This window comes from Protomyctophum bolini (genome assembly GCF_963924005.1).
Source record: "Protomyctophum bolini genome assembly, chromosome: 13".
Taxonomy (NCBI): Eukaryota; Metazoa; Chordata; class Actinopteri; order Myctophiformes; family Myctophidae; genus Protomyctophum; species Protomyctophum bolini.
The window spans coordinates 11,610,028-11,627,313 of NC_137874.1; the positions used below are offsets into that span (position 1 = coordinate 11,610,028).

The window sequence follows — 17,286 nt, forward strand, 5'->3', positions numbered from 1 at the left end:
TACAAAGAAAAAAGGTTTTGACATTTATTTCCATTGACAGTAAATACGAGTGTAGGCATTCTAGTCTCTGCATTTCCTGAATGTTATGTGTGTGAGTATGAGAGATGTGTGTGTGTGTGTGTGTGTGTGTGTGTGTGTGTGTGTGTGTGTGTGTGTGTGTGTGTGTGTGGCATATATGTCCACAAACTCAGTCGTGAACTCGTCAACTGACATTGCTAATATTACAACATACAGCATCACATGTGCTATTTATACTATCATATTCATAAACTAATACTTTTTCTTGCATATTGGTATTATAACAAAAAGCCAGGTAAGCTCTGAAAAATATTCACATACAGGTTTTTCTGGGTTAATACAAAACAGCACCAGAATATTGCATACGTTTATTTTAAGACTTTGGACTAGGTTTTAGCTAGGACCTAGGCTATGTATACGCAGCAAAAACATATATACAGTAAACAGACACTTGAATGGGATGTTATTGCTTGTTTCGTTGCTATCAATGATGCTAGTAACGCTATGTCTGCCTTAGCGTGGGCCCATATTCCATATAGAACCTGGGTTATGGCTGGTGAGTCCATCTACATAAGGTTGTCAAACTAGACGCAAGATACTACCCCGACTCACTGGTTTTCAGTGTTAGGTCCGGGGACCTCCCAGTGGTCCTTGAGAGCATTCCAGGCTAAATGGAACCAAATGGACCCTTTCGGGCCTGTAACTCCTGAGAGTGTAAAAATTTATCTTTTGTACATTTGTACGTTCTCAGTGTTAAATTAACAGCGAGGGTCTTTCAGCGTCAATTGGGGAAAATCGTATCAAATGGGGTTCCTTGGCCAGACACACCAGGACAAAAGTATATAATTAAAACAGTTCGAAGAGTTTGAAAAAACTACAGGGAATGCTTGAAGATCAAAGCACGTCCCCAGCTGTGTTCAGCTACAGTACCAAAGTGTTATGAAAGGTTGAACGTCCATGAACTGGTGATGTGAACAAAAATAACTATATAAAAAAAGTGTCCCAAATCATAAAAAAAAAAGAGTGATCCTGAATAATATGAGATGTCAGCCACGTTCTCTTACTTTCTCTCTGTCTTTACCCTCTTTTTCCATTCTGTGGCTTCACCGTCATCATCATCATCATCATCCTCCTCCTCAAGTGTCTTTGGTCCATGTGCACAAGGTCATGAAGGAATGTTTAAAAAAAAAAAAAAAAAAAGAATAAACAAACGTTGATGGAGGACAAATCCATGGTCGTGTTTTCGGGTGGGGGGGGGACCATAAATTAACTGAAAGAGACAAACAATGACAAACAATAACCAAATAATTAGAATGAAAATAATGTGGTGAAATGACTGAATGAAATGAAAAATAATAAATAACAGACAACACATATTTGAGTTCATTTCAAATGAACTTGTTAAATAATTAATTTGCATGGAATATAAGACAGTCTTCTACAATAGCAGCTTGGAAGTCGCAACACAACAGTGTAGTGTCTATCAGTGGCGTCAACTCCGTGGGTGCTCAGGAGCAGAAGCACCCACTGGCAAAATATTAAGCCAATAATAATAAGTTGCGGGGCGGGTGGGCACCTTAAAATATATAGGCTACTCTAAGGTGGGCACCCACTGTCGTTATAGGAACCTTCCGCCACTGGTGTCTATGTCTACAATCTTTGGAAGATATATGGAAATGACACCGAGTGGGTCATTAGGAATACACTCAAGCAACAGGGTTGTTGATGAGTTCTTCTCAAAAGTTTAAATTTAAATAACTATTTAAAGGTTTCTAACTGATTGCTATAAAAATACAAAAAATACAAAAAAGTTTCTAACTGAAAAGCCTGAGCAAAGGCACAAAATGGATGATCGCTTCAATTTACATCCAGCCAGATAATGCACATAGCACCCACAAGGTGGAGCCAGTTAGCTTTAAATCAAGCTTGGGATTTCCAACCTTGATATGAGAGGGGTCCTCTCAGTGGACACAAGAACCTGTGTACCAATTGACACTTGATTTCGTGGCCGTTATGTAATAGCTCCATTGACCAAACAATTATAATCAGCTTTGTTGGTTTCTTTTTAAAACGTTAAGGCCAACAAGGCCACAGTATGAACCACATCTAATTCTTAATTACCTGTTCATTTTACTCCCGGATTGTAAAAATGGACGCTTGCCAAGCAAAAAAGGGAAGGAGTACAAAGAAAGGAAATGTTAAGCTTGGGCAAAGCCTGATTTATAATGTTCAACTGTGTCTCACAGCAAACATTAGCAGATCTAAAGCACACAATGAATCGTGATGTGACACGTCGTGAGCTTGCAGATCTGCTATTTTCAGAGAAGGACAACTTCAAGTATGACGTATGCCTGATTCATAGTTAGTTGTTTACCAGCGTGTCACACCAGAAATTGTTTCTACAAGCTCACAACGCGTCACAGCAGGTATAAATCAGGCTTTAATTAGGCATGAGACAGAGAGGTACCCGTTAACTCCACACACACACACACACACAGGCTACACCCACACTAATACGTTTTAATTTAAAAACTTGTCTTAAACGATCCCCGTCCACACACACACACACACACACACATTTTTGCACCATTTCAGAATAATCTACATCCATATACACCTCTGAAAATGCATGTCACATGACCTTTCACGGTACTTAGTGTATTAAAAAACAAGGCGGGTCTCGCGTACAAATGTACGGTATTTACTACTGTCATCTATGTGCATCTTCTGTGAAGCTTCACTAAATAGAGCTCAATAAATATACAAAAACAACGCAGGTCTAATAACACTGGTTTCAAAAAATATATATTTATATTTACACAAAAATATATTCCTAATTATGTGAAAAATATTTGAGAATTGATTTCCTTGGCCTAATGGCATTACACAGTACCTGGCAGGCAGGCACTGATCGGTTCAGTGTTTTCCCCGAGTTAACCGCGACACACACACACAGGCAGACCTGAGGTGGCATGCCATTACAAAATGAGACGTTACGTTTAACTCTGTGGATGCTAAATAACGTCCACGCGACCTGGCTCAGGGTGAGCGGTAAAAGATTTGGCTATGGAGAAGTGGATATAGATCAAACGTGTCTGGGGGAAAATCCACTTAGTCAAGGTTGATGTCATTAGTTTCCTACTGGAAAAGGTAGTACATAACAGAGAGACGTGACGAATCAGGGGAAGACACCCTGTGACTGACACGACCCAATCAGGAAGCACATGTGGGTGTTTGCGTCATCAAGTCTAGACTAAAACACAGTCTCTACGTTTTAAACTATAAGGGTGTCATCAGCGTTTGCAAACGTCTCAGACAAGTTGTAGGGATTAAAAAAAAAAAAAAAAAAGCCAGGCTGGTGTGGAGGCATAAACGTAGCAAAGGAACTAAACGTTTTAGTGTGGATGTAGCCTAAAGCAGTAACCTGGAAACCTCAACCAACCCGGTGAACAGACAAAGAGGAGGCATGGAGATGAATGTAAAAAAGACATCAGTGTTGTTATTTGGATGAGTGCAGCACAAAGGCTCAGGGTAGAAACTCATTCAAATAGAATAGAGCTATTTACCATTAGATGAAATTGAATCATTTATTTGTTTGTTTGTTTGTTTGTTTGTTTGTGCTGCTATGGTGAATCGATCACTCCTTAACCAACACACTAATTCATGTCTAATTTTCATTCATCTTTAAAGAAAGAAATATGTAGTTCACACCATTATACTGAACAAAGCAGCATTGAACCCTGTGAATCAGCATTTGCTGATCATACCTGAAATGAACTGGCAGTTAGAGGACATGCCTTGTGGCTGTATAGCTGATGAACTGTCTTTTATAACAGCCTTTCTGGCAGGTGCCAACTCCAGGCAAAAAGCCAACGTTGAGCCAACGTCGCTTTGGACTTTGGAGGGCAATCTTTAAAGCTTTTGTCACCCGTGGCAACTTTCACAAGTTTTAGTAACATTTGTTTAAAACCACCATGCGAAGGGGCTTTAAAATAAAATAAAATCGTAGTTGGTTTTAGCACTCGTTAAGTCTGGGATGTCTTTTTAAACGACGGCTTCCGTCCCTGCTAAGAGGAGGGCAGAGTCAGAAGAACGCAGTGGAAAGACAAGGAGATGTCCTTACTTTTTCTTGTCCTTGTCCTTCTTGAGGGGCTGGGACAGGGACAGGGTCTCGGCGGCCACCTTCCTCCGGTTGAAGGCGTTCATCTCCTCGTCCAGGTCCCGCCTCTTGTCCTCCACCTTCCTCTTCTCCTCCTGGTGCATTCTCTTCAGCTGCTCAAACTTATCGTGCAGCTGAAGGGCGCGAGAAAGAGAAGTAGAGACAAGAGGAAGAAGACGGAAATGTTGTGGTCAAAAGAACACGGTGGAAATAATCTCTTGAGCATGTGCATTCCTGACCCTTTCCATTCAATTCCCGTATAGTATATATATATATATATCACGCCTGTAGAACTGTGTACACGTTTAACAAGCTGATCCGAGTTCAGTGCCAAAACAAACCACCAGAGGAATTCAATTATATATACTGCAGGCAGGCCTCCGAAATGACCCTACAGTCGTTTTGCAGTTAATCACTGACACACTTGGGAAATGGTGCAATGTTCATATCATTACCTAGTGTCAAATCAATACGTGTATCCCTCTTATACACTTGACACCTTGCATCCATATTGTAGGGGAATATTCGGCTAACATTTGGCGATCTACATGCGACGCGTACTGAATTTCTAAATTATAATACAATATAATTTTTGGAGGACAGAGCCAACGTCGGTCAGGATGGAGGGCTTAACTCTACAGATTAACCAACTTTAAACTTTACTGCTTAATGCATATTCATCTAGAAATGTGTCTTTGAGCAATTCTTTACAGGCTTATTTGAGTTAGGACATGAGCATTTAGATTTGCACAAAACAAGATGGAGACTAAAGGAACATTTCAGGGTAATTTGTTGACTTGCAAAAGTTTATACTTTTTGAAATAGCTCCATTAGTGTATGTAGACATTTTCTCAGGTTCTTTGAACAAACAATATGACAGGAACTAGCTCTCCCAACTCCAACTCTCCCCAACTATTTATTTTCAAAAGCAAAGTGCAGGTGAAAACCCCCAGTGACCTGCCAGCATAACACTACAACACCCTCCGGGACCCAAACCCTGACCTCTCTCTCCTTCTCCTTGAGCTCTGCTTCCGTCTCTTTCACTTTGTTGACGAACATCTGCCTCATCTGCTCCTCTTTGTGCTGCAGGTCTCCCAGGAACTCCTTCCTCTTGGCTTCGTACGTCTCTTGAAGACTGGCGAGGAAGAGAAATATGGGAACTTTTTAGGACACGCACACAATTCATATCTTATCTACATCTAAATACAATCACATACCGGTATAATTAAATAAATGAGGTATTCTGCTCTGTAACACAGTGTTTACATTATAAATAAATTGGACTCGACACCATGAAATAGCTTTGCATCGGTTCCGCCGGAAACTGTCGACAAATCCATTTAGTGGAACAAAGTAGACCTGTCGGACCAGACACTGCTCCTCCCTAACCTGAACGGCTGGCTGTCGGGGTCTGTGTCTTTGAAGCCCATCTCCTCCAGTTTGCAGCGTCGGTAGAGCTCGTAGTGGCGCGCGTGGGTCTGCTCCCGCAGGTCTTCCATGTTCACCCGGATGAGCATCTCTCGGAGCTTCACGAAGTCACAGTGGCTCTCGTTCTCGACTGCGGGCAAACAAACACAGAGTGTGATGAGAGTGTGGCATCAGGTATGCTATGCATCATGTTGTTGTTGCCACCACCATAATCATCAACTGAAATATATCAGTTTGAGTCACTTTGAGAGTGACACTTTGAGTCACTCTCATTCAATGTAAAACAATCAACAATCTAAAAGCCTCTAGCAGCAACTAGCAACTGTACTGTTCCTTACACACAACCAAACCAACTGACGTCGCCATCATTTAACTAGTGGGGGTGAAAATGGAAAACAAAAGTAAACAGAAATGTTTTAATAATTATTACTGTGTATTCTTCTTCACCAATCTGCTAATACATAATGATCTTGTTTTCAAAAAAATCTTGTTTTCAAAGCTGACATTTTGGCCTGAGGGTGGCGCAACATCATAGGGTCACACAAAATGGTTCATCCACACAGCAATCAGAAGTTCTCAGTTATAGTTTGATAGCAGTTCACCCATTTTATATTTATGTATTGTGTGAATATTTGTATGGCACAAAAGGAAAGTCCATGGGATTGCCAATACATCTTCTGGTGAACATGAACAGGTTTACTGTAGGAAAATCCTTGGCAATCCAGTCAGTTGATTTTGAAATATGTTGTTTGTAACCAAAGTGTTGGCTGGGGAGACGAACGAACAGACCAACATATGCATCATTAGAGCCCCTAGTAGTGTAGCTAAAATAAATCCTGTACCACTCTATGTGAATGAATGAAGATGAATGTTTTGCCGTAAATATGTGTGGTAGTGTGCTCTACATCTGTCCAGGGACGGACATATTGAAACGTATTGATTTTCTCACTCAGGGGGTGTAAATGTTATGCTGCCCAGCAAAGCAATAAATAAAAAACTGTCATTTTCAAACAGACATTTTTAGAATCTGATCTCAGGTCAAAATGGTTTAAGGATACTTAATACTACAGCTGGCGCATTGTCACATTTGACATTGATAACACTTAAGTAGCATCAAGTAGCTCGATCATGCAGGTTATTTTCCAAGACGACGCATTATGTGCTTTGTGAACTCAAGTGTAACCTGTTGAATCCATTCCGTATCTGTATGTCTCGTGAGGGTAAGGCAGCTCCCACAAAATACTATGAGCGTGCATACTTTCCATTCATTGGCACAAATACATCTTCCTGCCCGACACGGGGAGGAATGAGAGCTGTGCACTGAACAAAGGCATGGAATACTGCAGGGCCCCAAAACTGTACAATATAATATGCCACGTGTGTGTGTGTGTGTGTGTGTGTGTGTGTGCGTGCGAGCATGTGTGTGAGAAATATCGCACCCTTGCATATGCGTGTGCAACACCTTTTGCATGAGTGTTGAACACCCACATTTTCAAACACTTCATGAATGATATCTTGCAGGGAGGACATACTGAACTTCTGGGAGGCAAAGGCTGTGTATGCCTACCTAAAGCCAAGCATTAGTCATTCAAATCCTGTATTGCATGGCAGTCTTAAGGGCTCTCTCAGGATCGATACACAAACCTAGGACATAAAGCATTATTAATTAAAGCCAATGTCTAAACATTGTCGTTTTGCTAACTGCCAACCCAATATATACACTATAGAGTATCTCAGCTATAACCCCAGCTCCCCCTCTCTCTCCCCCTCTCTGTATCTCTCTTTCTTAGGCTCTGTCAGCTCTCACCCCCTCTCTCTCTCTCTCAGCTTCGAGCCTCTCTCTCAGCATCTCGCTAATTTTCTCGCTTCATCCGTCTCGGTTATCCTCCCTCTCCATTTTCCTTTGAAAAGCAGGAACTCAAATCATATCTCCGAGAGGAATGTGAGGCAACAGCATGTACAAAACACGTCTGTTTTAATTTAACCGCATCGATAACATACAGGCATTGAGCGTGTTTGTATGCAAGCATTGCCAGCATTATTGCTGCGTTTGCTCCTTGCAAGGTTATTATAGTTTTGATTTTCATTGTTTTTTTATTTATTTTTATTTCATTTAGCATTTCGTTTTCTACATGAGTTTGTTAGTTTATATATTATTTTCATGAATTTCTTTTAAAAGGCTTAGTTTGTTTACTTTTTATTAGTTAGTTTATTGTAATGGGGTAATTTTATTAGGCTTATGTATGAAATATTGACTAAGTTTAGTTGTAGTTAATGCAGTTTTGTAAACAGAGTTTAAGTTAGTTATCTTTTTTTGTAAAGCCACATTCTAGTTTTTATTTCAATTAACTGTTTCAATTCTAGTTTGAGTTATTTCGTTGGGTTTTGTTAACTATATTAGACCTGGAACCTTGCAGTGTTGTTCTAGTGTTATGTTCGAGTGATTCTCAAAGTAAAGCCAGTTCCTAAAGAGGGGGTGAGTGACAGGAAGTGTTTCCTGCCTTGCGGAGTGACATCAGAGGGAGAGAATGTACCCTGGGTGTCGATGGTTCCATTCTACTCGCATGTCACCCCATTCGCTGCTCTGTATAATAGGCTCCACGTTGAACTCTGCTGCGGCCTACCCAGTCGTCTTGTCTTTAGACTAGGTAGGGGTTGTTGGTTGTGGTGCATATGATATTGGTCATAACGCTGAAACTGTTTGGTACTCGCTACGGCTGTCTTCACACCATCAGGTGATAAGGAAACCGAGGAGGGTGGTGGGACGATGCTACCAGAATGAGGTTAACAGAGACACCCACAAGCCTCCCCCCCCCCCCACACACACACACACACACACCACCTCCAGTGACTTGCCGCTTCTTTTCACCCAGCAGTAAGGAGCTTCACCATCTTCTCTAATTCCCCTCCGCTGCAGAACATTTACCCCAACCAACCAGTAGGAGTGCAGCGACAAGTTCATGTATACCTTTCCCGGCACCCGTAATGGATTAAAAGCAAAGGAAGATCTCTCAGAATCCAAATGACTGAAATCAACCGTGGCAACTGACAACTTGAATCCATGCAGTTGTGTTGGGTTGGAGCGAGAAGGCCAAGCCGGAGACAAACTGGGTCTCTGCAGTGGTAGGCGAGTGTTTCAGCTGTACGTCACCCGGATGCCCCATCTCTAAATCTATTAATAACGTCTCTCTAGAACATACATACTGTGCAATTATTGTCGCTGTGCCTGGAGGTCGTGTAAGACATAAACAACAACCCCCGTCATGACCTTCATGGCTCCCAAGAGCCTTAGCTTTTGCTGGCTCATAAAGAAGATATTACTCCCTAGTCTCCCTTAAAGAAAACATAATCACTCCTTCCCACAATGTCCTTATTTTGTTCCCCTCACAAGGCCAATAAAGTTACTACCTGGGCAATTGACAACTCGTTAGTAGAGCCTAACATTCAATGTGCCTCAATCCCCTACTACGATGCCCATTGATTACACCAGATGTATACTTAGTCGTGCATTGTCTCACACTGAACATAGGTGATCTACACGCTGAGAGCGTGTCATGATGTGCAACCAAGTAGAATAGAGCGAGAATTGGAGAAACGTGTGTCAGTCATCTCAAATAAAATGACTATAGTTGCTGATTTACTTTAATAACAAAACAAAACAATTATAATTAAGTGATCTGCAGTCGCACTGGCGGGTGGAGTCAAGGTTAAATAGCTAAGGAACAGAGAGATAGAGGAGATGATCTCGGGCAAAATAATTGGGGTGGAGGTTACGTTGGATGGAGGCGGCATGGGGGTGAACCTATAGCAGCCATGAACCCACAGCAGGGGAGCAGGGATACATCCTCTCAATCTAAATACCATGAACCCACAGCAGGGGAGCAGGGACACATCCTCTCAGTCTAAATACCAGCGATAGCAGGGAGCAGCGGGGATGAAAGATCACCGACAATGTGCTTTCATTAGAAAGAAGGAAAAAGAGGCAATTAGAACGTGATTTAAAGCAAGCCCAACATATACCGACTCATAGCATACAGTACCACACAGGCACTGGGTACAATACAACTAAAACACACTTACAATGCTAAAACAGCATTTGCAAAGTTACAATAATATGTAAACAATATCATATATATATTAAGTTGACACCCGTTTTGGTGTCCCACTTATGGACTTTTGGTCAATATAGCTGAAAAATACTATAGCAATTATTTAGCAGATCTACAACCTAACTATAGTAAGCTAACTTGTAGATCTAGAAGTTAAGTTAAATGTTTAAGTGAGCATGGAAAACGGCAAGGAGTGGGGACGGACTACGGCAGCACAATTATCAAAAGTAATCAGAAATCTCGTTTCAAAAAAGTATAATGGAGAAACTTGGCATCTGAAAAAAATATTTGATGAGGTGTTATACCTCATCTCCTCACATGCTCACATACTGTAGGCATATGGAAGAACAATGAGAAACAAAATCACAAAAACATATTTTTCCACCAAACACGCACATCTCCAGAAATTCTACAGGTGCTGGTCAAACATGTACGTACAATGAAAAGGAAGGGACATTGTCCGCACACCGTTTCACTGCTCCCAGGAAAAGTCTTTATTTATTGAACAACGTTTCAACCCTTGTGGGTCTTCGTCAGGTATGAACTGACGAAGAAGAAAAATAGAATTTAGCCATAATTGTGCTAATTTCAACTAAGATCTCACAGGTGATGGAAGATCAGATCAAACTAGTGGGTGAGTGAGACAGAGAGAAAAAGACAGACAGACAGACAGACAGACAGACTCACAGCTTACATATTAGGCCAATGTTTAGACAGTGAAGCTACTTTTGTCATGGTGTACCACGGTTATCGAAGTAGCTCTCATAACTTTGTCGCTTTAATCATTACAGCCCATCTGGTCTCGTCTGTACTGCCACCACTGAAGCCTGGTTAAGAGCCAAGGAATGCACACACACAAGATAGGTAGGTAGGCAAATGCTATAGAATATAGACAAAAACACATATTTGAATGCACTAATGCAGACATACAAAACGCACAAAAACACAAAGATGCACAGACACACTGAACAGAGTTGTCGCTTGGAGTTGGAAGAGGACAAATATCTGGAGTTCAAAGATAACACGGCATGAAGAGGAAATAAAACACTCAGCCTTTCACACACTTCTTTTGTCAGCAGACAGTCGCCCCACTGTCTTCCCCACAGCCATGGACATTTCCCATGACTCTGCAAGGGTTACCATAATAACCCATCCATACCACATCTGGCATCTACTACAAACTGTTTTCATTAACACAGACGACCCTACCATCAATAGGCTAAGTGTGTGTGACAAAATGGAAGACCCCCTCCAGATAAAGTGTCTTCTGTGAGCGGCGGGCCGCCGGTGTGCCAGAGATGCTATCAGTCCAAAACTATTATGGTCGGTGGCAAAGACTCGACAGCTCCCCGTGAGTGTGCGAGATAAATGATGATAAATGTTACTTTAAGGAGAATAAATAAAAAGGGCAATAAACGTTACTGGCAACATAAAGCGTGGTTCACAAAACAAAACCACATAAACCATATCAAAAGATTCAGCGATGGAAGAACAGAAGAATGGATTTAAGATTAGATAATACAGCAGTGAGAGAATGAAACATGGGGGGAACTGGGGGACTTCATCTGATCCCACTTCCCCCTTATTGCCACCCATGTAGTTTCTGACATATTATGATCCAGTACCAATTGGCTCGGCCGTGAGATTTTTAAGATACATGAGACCCTGTCAGCCGGGTGACGACCACAGTAAAAAGAAAATCTTAAAATGTGACCAAAACTGCGGATGGACAAACAGCGCAGAGATGAAGCCGTAGTCGAGAGAGGCTTCAGAGTCAAACCGGTGCCAGCACAGCTCTGTCTTAATGCCGGGGTGGACTGTATATCCATACTTACTGACTGATGAAGTCCAACTGAGTTCATCCCTTCAGAGACCCAGAGGGGTTTATAAATAACCATGGAGTGTCCTCTGAGAGTTGAGGAATGAGACGGTCAGAGAATAATGAAGAGGAGGAAGGGGAAAGGAGGAGGGAGGGAGGGAGGGAGGGAGGGAGGAGAGAGAGAGAGAGAGAGAGAGAGAGAGAGAGAGAGAGAGAGAGTGCATGGGGGAAGAGGACAAGAGGAAGAAGGGGATGGGTGGGAAAGAGAAAGTGAGAGAAGGGAGGGTGGATAGAGAGATAGAAGGGGGTGAACTGTATGTGTGAGGCAGAAGGGGCCAGGGGGTGGGGGGTGGACACTCTGGGAGGAGGCCATTAAGGATCCCAGCAGAGCAGTAATATTCTCACGGAACTACTGTGCATGTGACATTATCAAATGACACTGTTGAGCCTGGGAGGACAACGACAGAGCCACGACGAGTGACGTAAAAACAAAGCTCACGAGCCAATGACGACAGGCCGTCCGTCCCTGTGGGCACCGGCATACGACAACATCCATAATATACATTCACGGCACGCACGGCATATGCGCGCACACACGTACACGCAACAGTCCCGTAACAATATGTGCAGTCGCTAGAATGCAGCCACTAATACGCATTCATTTTTTTCCCCAGCCGTGATTAACCTATAGCATGCATTCTACCAGAACCTCGCCGCCAAGGGGCCAATGTCCCAGCACAATTCTCATTCATGCAGCCTTCATTTATCAGTCTGTGCCTACCAAATTAAAAAAAAGGACTAACAATCCCGAGTATACATTTAATTCTGAGAGTGTACAAATGTAACCAAATGGACCCCAGTGGGGCCTCCAGCTGTTAAGGCCTGATTTACAGTATACTTGGTTGCACGCAGAAGCTTTTTTTCAGGGTGAGACAGCAGCAAGCTGCGATGAATTAATCAGGCTTAACGAGTTCAGAAAGAGATGTTGACCATTACTTGACTCCGGGCCAACATTGCTCACCTTGGTTTATGGGAAAACTAACTCTCGTGCACGCGCACACACACACACAGACACACAGACACACACAGACACCCCTCCCCCCTCTGAATAATCCTTTTGTCAGGGTACTCACCTTGCACAATGCCCCAGGGGTACTGCCTGGCCCTCACCGTCTTGTTGCCCACTTTGACCTCCTCCACACTCCCCACCACAGCAAATGGCAGATGGGCCTGGTAGGGGTCAGAGGTCAAATTAATTAAAACAAGAAAATAAAAGAAAATGAAAGAAAAATAAATAAAGTTACAACAAAGTGTAACCCGAGTGAGTACCTGGGGCCCGATTCCTAGGAACAGATTCTTACTTCCCTTAAAAGAGTTTATTTCCCGGTCACCGCCCTAGCAACCAACTTTATGTTGTGGCCCGCCAAATGTGACGGCTTTTACAGATGTTGTTGGTGGAGAAATAATCCACCGACTGGAGAACTGGGAGGGATGGAAGAGAGCTTCACATTTTACTTTCAAATTAAACCCAATTTCACTGCAGGAATTCCTGACTTATCTTTTTCACGACTCGACCACACCGCAGAGTTGAACGCTGTTTACACAATGCAAGCCACGCCGGAGCCGTTTGTTTACGTTTTAACATGTGGCCCACTTGGGCTCGGAGGCATTTTTCATTGACATGATTAAACACACGGTTCTTTATTGCTCTCAGAAGTTACTATCCTCCCGCTGGGCCACAGAGTGCTGCATCACCAGGAAAGCACGCCCGGCGCGCAACCACAGAAAATTAGGTGGCGAGTTTAAACCAGTTGGCGAGCAGCACAGCCGCCGCTCCGCAGGACGGTCGGTGAGCTTGGGGGCGATGATGTCATCATCTAGGAATAAACAGGACTACGCTATGTGGGGCGGGGCCTCCATCCATCTCATCAAGTGGTTATGGGTTTCTGGTGCACGATTTGTTGTGTGCGTGCGTGTGCGTGCGTGTGTGGGGCCCATATCTGCCTGCAAAATAACTTTGACTTGCACTAATGAAGTTCATTTCAGATGCGGTTTTATTTTCAGAGCCGCTTAACAACTCTGGAAAATATGTACTTATAAATATGTATTTATGAAGGGAAGGCAAAGGAAAGTATGCACCGCCATGAGGCCCTTCTGCAGTATGGAGAGAGTGACAGAATGGGGAAACCAGCCCTCATGTTCCAGTTCTGTGTGTACATGAATGTGGAGGGATACGCACACATGTCCAGTATGTGACCTGGTTGAAATTCTTGCAATGGAAAAAATGGTTTGAATTGAAACTATTTGTGTGGTTGTGCTACTGGCCCCGGGCCGGCCTAGCGATCCACGCACCTAGGCTGGTAAGGCTATTTGAGACAGGATCCCGACGAACTTTGCTGCGTGTCGGACGGTTATCTCAACCGTCTGGGCACCTAGGCTGCTGAGCCAGCCTGGCGGCGTGCCGCGGGTTCGACTCCCGATCCCAGCGGCCTGTCTCTCTCCCCCCCCCCCCCCCCCCCCCCATCTCTCTCCCCATTTCCTGTCAGATTACTTTCAACCTATCAATAAAGGCAGAAAAAGCCAAAAAATATCTTAAAAACTAAAACTAAAAACAAAACTTTGCTGCGTGTCTACCCCCCCCCCCCCCAATCTCTCTCCCCGTTTCCTGTCAACCTATTACATAATACATTTATCGATAAAGGCAAAAAGCCCCAAAAATGTCTTAAAAAAACACTACTTCCATTCTAAGTCCTGTCATCATAGCACAGGTATTATAAAGGCTTTTACAATCATTTTCTATTACCGTCTCTGACACTCCGCACAATTCACTGTCCATCTACAGCAGAACGATGTGGGACTAAACAATCTATGAAAAGTATTCACTAATTATATCCTTTTCAGCTGCGGACCACAGACCACCCATGTAACGTCTTTTCAACACGTGCTAACAGCTACACAGCCTGTGTTATGAACACCTCGCTCATCCTTGCGTCCACCTGTTATTGTCAGAGGAATGGGCATGCAGTATTTTATGACAGCGCTGAAAGCTCAGCACGTCTTAAGCTAAAAATGTATATATATATTCCCCTTCAAGCAAAGAGATGCTCTGGTCCGCACGTCAAACAGGTTTTCAATAGACACTTAGGAACAGCGGGAGGCATGACCAGCTCTTCCAACAAGGATCTGGCTTAGTGCTTTTGGCTCAGTCTACACAGAGCGAACACATGGTGAATAGTTCAAACAACAAAAGGATGGAAGGTGGTCCAGAATAGTGGTTCCCAAACTGGGGGTTGGGATAATTCTGTGGGACCTCCTGGGGATGAATAGCTTGATGTGCAATATTGTTTACTCACTCAACAGTAAACAAACCGATACAGTTACACTACGGGGTATACGCTTATACATTTTTTTAAAGTCACAATTTAATTTAATGAGCTTGTAGGTCTGATATTTTTGACAAATCGTGAAAATATTTATTTCAGAAAACTGGAGGATTTAGAAGATTTTTTTCAGGCCTAAATGGGGTTAAGCATGCGTGTGTGGCGGTTTCAGAGTGGAGCTTACGTTCATGGAGGAGTTGATCTCGGTCACGGCCTCGTCGTCGGTGGGGAACTGGTAGATCTGAACCCCGTTGCTCACCAACTCACTCATGATCTTGATCTTGAACTTGTGGAGCTCGCTCTTCGAGATCGTGTCCGCCTTGGCGATGATGGGAATGATGTTCACCTGAGAGAGGAGAGAGGGAAGACGACGGTAAGCGAGAGAGAAAAACACGGAAGGCATGGATTAAGAGACGAGGGAAAACGGAGATAAAGAGAAAAGACCACATAAAGACTTCCTGTTATTAGACAAAGGGAAACAAAGGTCGCCGACACCACTTCCTCCATCCAGCGATTCCAGACCGGCAGATTTGTCGCACTGCGGTGGCAAACTCACACCGGAAGTTGGGTGAAATAACACTGGAGTCTATGAGAGTCGGCCGGACAGCTTATGAACAAACACCGTTTCTGAACGATTCAGACCAGAAAATACTCGGCTCAGGGAAATAAAATATGCCTCAAAACAAATTCTGTACTGTGCACATAGAAAAGCAAGTGATTAGAAAACAACCCGTCTTCTATTATATTCCTGAACCAATTATATGACAAAGGTCACAATCGCTCAGACTGTTATAGATTCCATTGTTATTACAGTAACTAGCGGTTACGAGTTAGCGAACTAGCGGTGCGAGTTAGCGCCATGGGCTCATGGCGCATACCCAGTGACAGCGTCCAGCACGTCTTTTCCTTACATTTTGTGTTTCCTCGTTATTAGAATGAGCACCTTCTGGTCGCCTCTGGAGAATACACACTCGCCATATTGTGTGTTTACTGTTTAGACATGCTACTACAGCACGGCACCACCACTGCTGCTAGGGTTATGGGGTGTGCCAGAGTACACATAAAAAATTCATGTATACACAGAGTACATTAAAGGTAAAATAACATACAGTATTCTGCGTATGGTATGTTGTGGTGGTTTGGCCTAGTTTAGCTTGGTCTGGAACTCCTCCAGACCCGCTAATGAGCGCCGCTGACTGGACAAAAATAAAATGCTCAATGTGACTGGCAACGCTGCATACAGTGTGGAGCCATGCGACTGCCGTCGATGAGATTGGGAAGGCACTGTTTCTTTGGGACTGTCTCATAAAGAAAGTTGAAACCCAAGTGAAATTAAGTCGAATATAGGCGGCACCTGAATTTTCCTTTAAAACCGGGAAAGCAATTTAGATTTGTGTGTCAAAAATAGCAGCGCAGCACGAAACTGCTATTTTTTTTTAAATATTGACTACTGGTACGGATTTAAAAAGGCTTTTTTAGAATTGGCCTCAGGTCTGTGTTATTAAATTAGGAACCCCAACAGAGATGTACAACATAGTGGAGGAGCAAACAAACACGGTTTGTCTGCATTCCCCCCGGTAATGCCCTGTAGACACGACTGCATTAACCAAATCACTAACGAGGATTCACACAAGATTCAAGTCATCAACGCCTCACTGTCTCCCGGAGGCCTCCTTGTTAGCGCTTACAAGAGAAGTTGTTGATAGACGCGGAAACCAAGCCTTTCCCACTCAGTCCAGGAATTTGAATGGGAGACTTTCCTGTCACGAGCCCAACCTTCAGGCTACCTTGTGTCAGGGTAGCGAGACCGCCTGCCTGCAGTAATATGCTGACACAAGGGTTTCATCCAGAGTTGGCTGACGATAACACGGTTTATGTCTGGGAGCACACTTTTGCCAACAACTATTTCCAACAGAATTATTTGTCTCCTCTATCCCAGTTTCCCCAACTAGAGAGGTCCATGGTCAATGACATAATTACAGGTATGGAAAAACAAAACGGACACTGCATTGCACTGACAATAATTTTGCTTTTAGGACAAGATACAGTGAGACACTTATGAAGCACTAACTGTATTGACAATGTACTGGCTTTTTACCTCCGTTTACCGTTGTTGATGCTTCTTAGCCTTCTTTGTACTTTTTCCTTTCTCTTTACTGATTTCCCCCACAGTATAATAAAGGTATCCATCAATCAATCGAAAAATGTAATGTTTAAAAAAAATATATATATATACTGTACCTTTAAAGTTAACATTTTAACTCAAATCTTTTCATCCCTGCCGGAACAAAAAGGTTTTTGAGATGGGGGCCAAATACATATCATTTTGGGGGTCCTTCACGTGAAAGAAATGTGAGAAGCACCGATATAGAA

General features: G+C 43.0%; 1 protein-coding gene across 1 annotated transcript in view; it reads right to left on the minus strand.

The window, feature by feature from the left end:
- septin8a (septin 8a) overlaps positions 1-17,286 on the minus strand; it is a 39,127-nt gene continuing 21,841 nt past the window's right edge. Inside the window, exons 5-10 of the mRNA XM_080780402.1 lie at positions 15,098-15,259; positions 12,667-12,763; positions 5,567-5,735; positions 5,180-5,312; positions 4,142-4,311; positions 1-1,288 (exon numbers count right to left, since the gene is read on the minus strand). Coding sequence (XP_080636528.1) covers positions 1,285-1,288; positions 4,142-4,311; positions 5,180-5,312; positions 5,567-5,735; positions 12,667-12,763; positions 15,098-15,259 — 735 coding nt within the window. The 3' untranslated portion in view covers positions 1-1,284. The remainder of the gene's footprint in view (positions 1,289-4,141; positions 4,312-5,179; positions 5,313-5,566; positions 5,736-12,666; positions 12,764-15,097; positions 15,260-17,286) is intronic.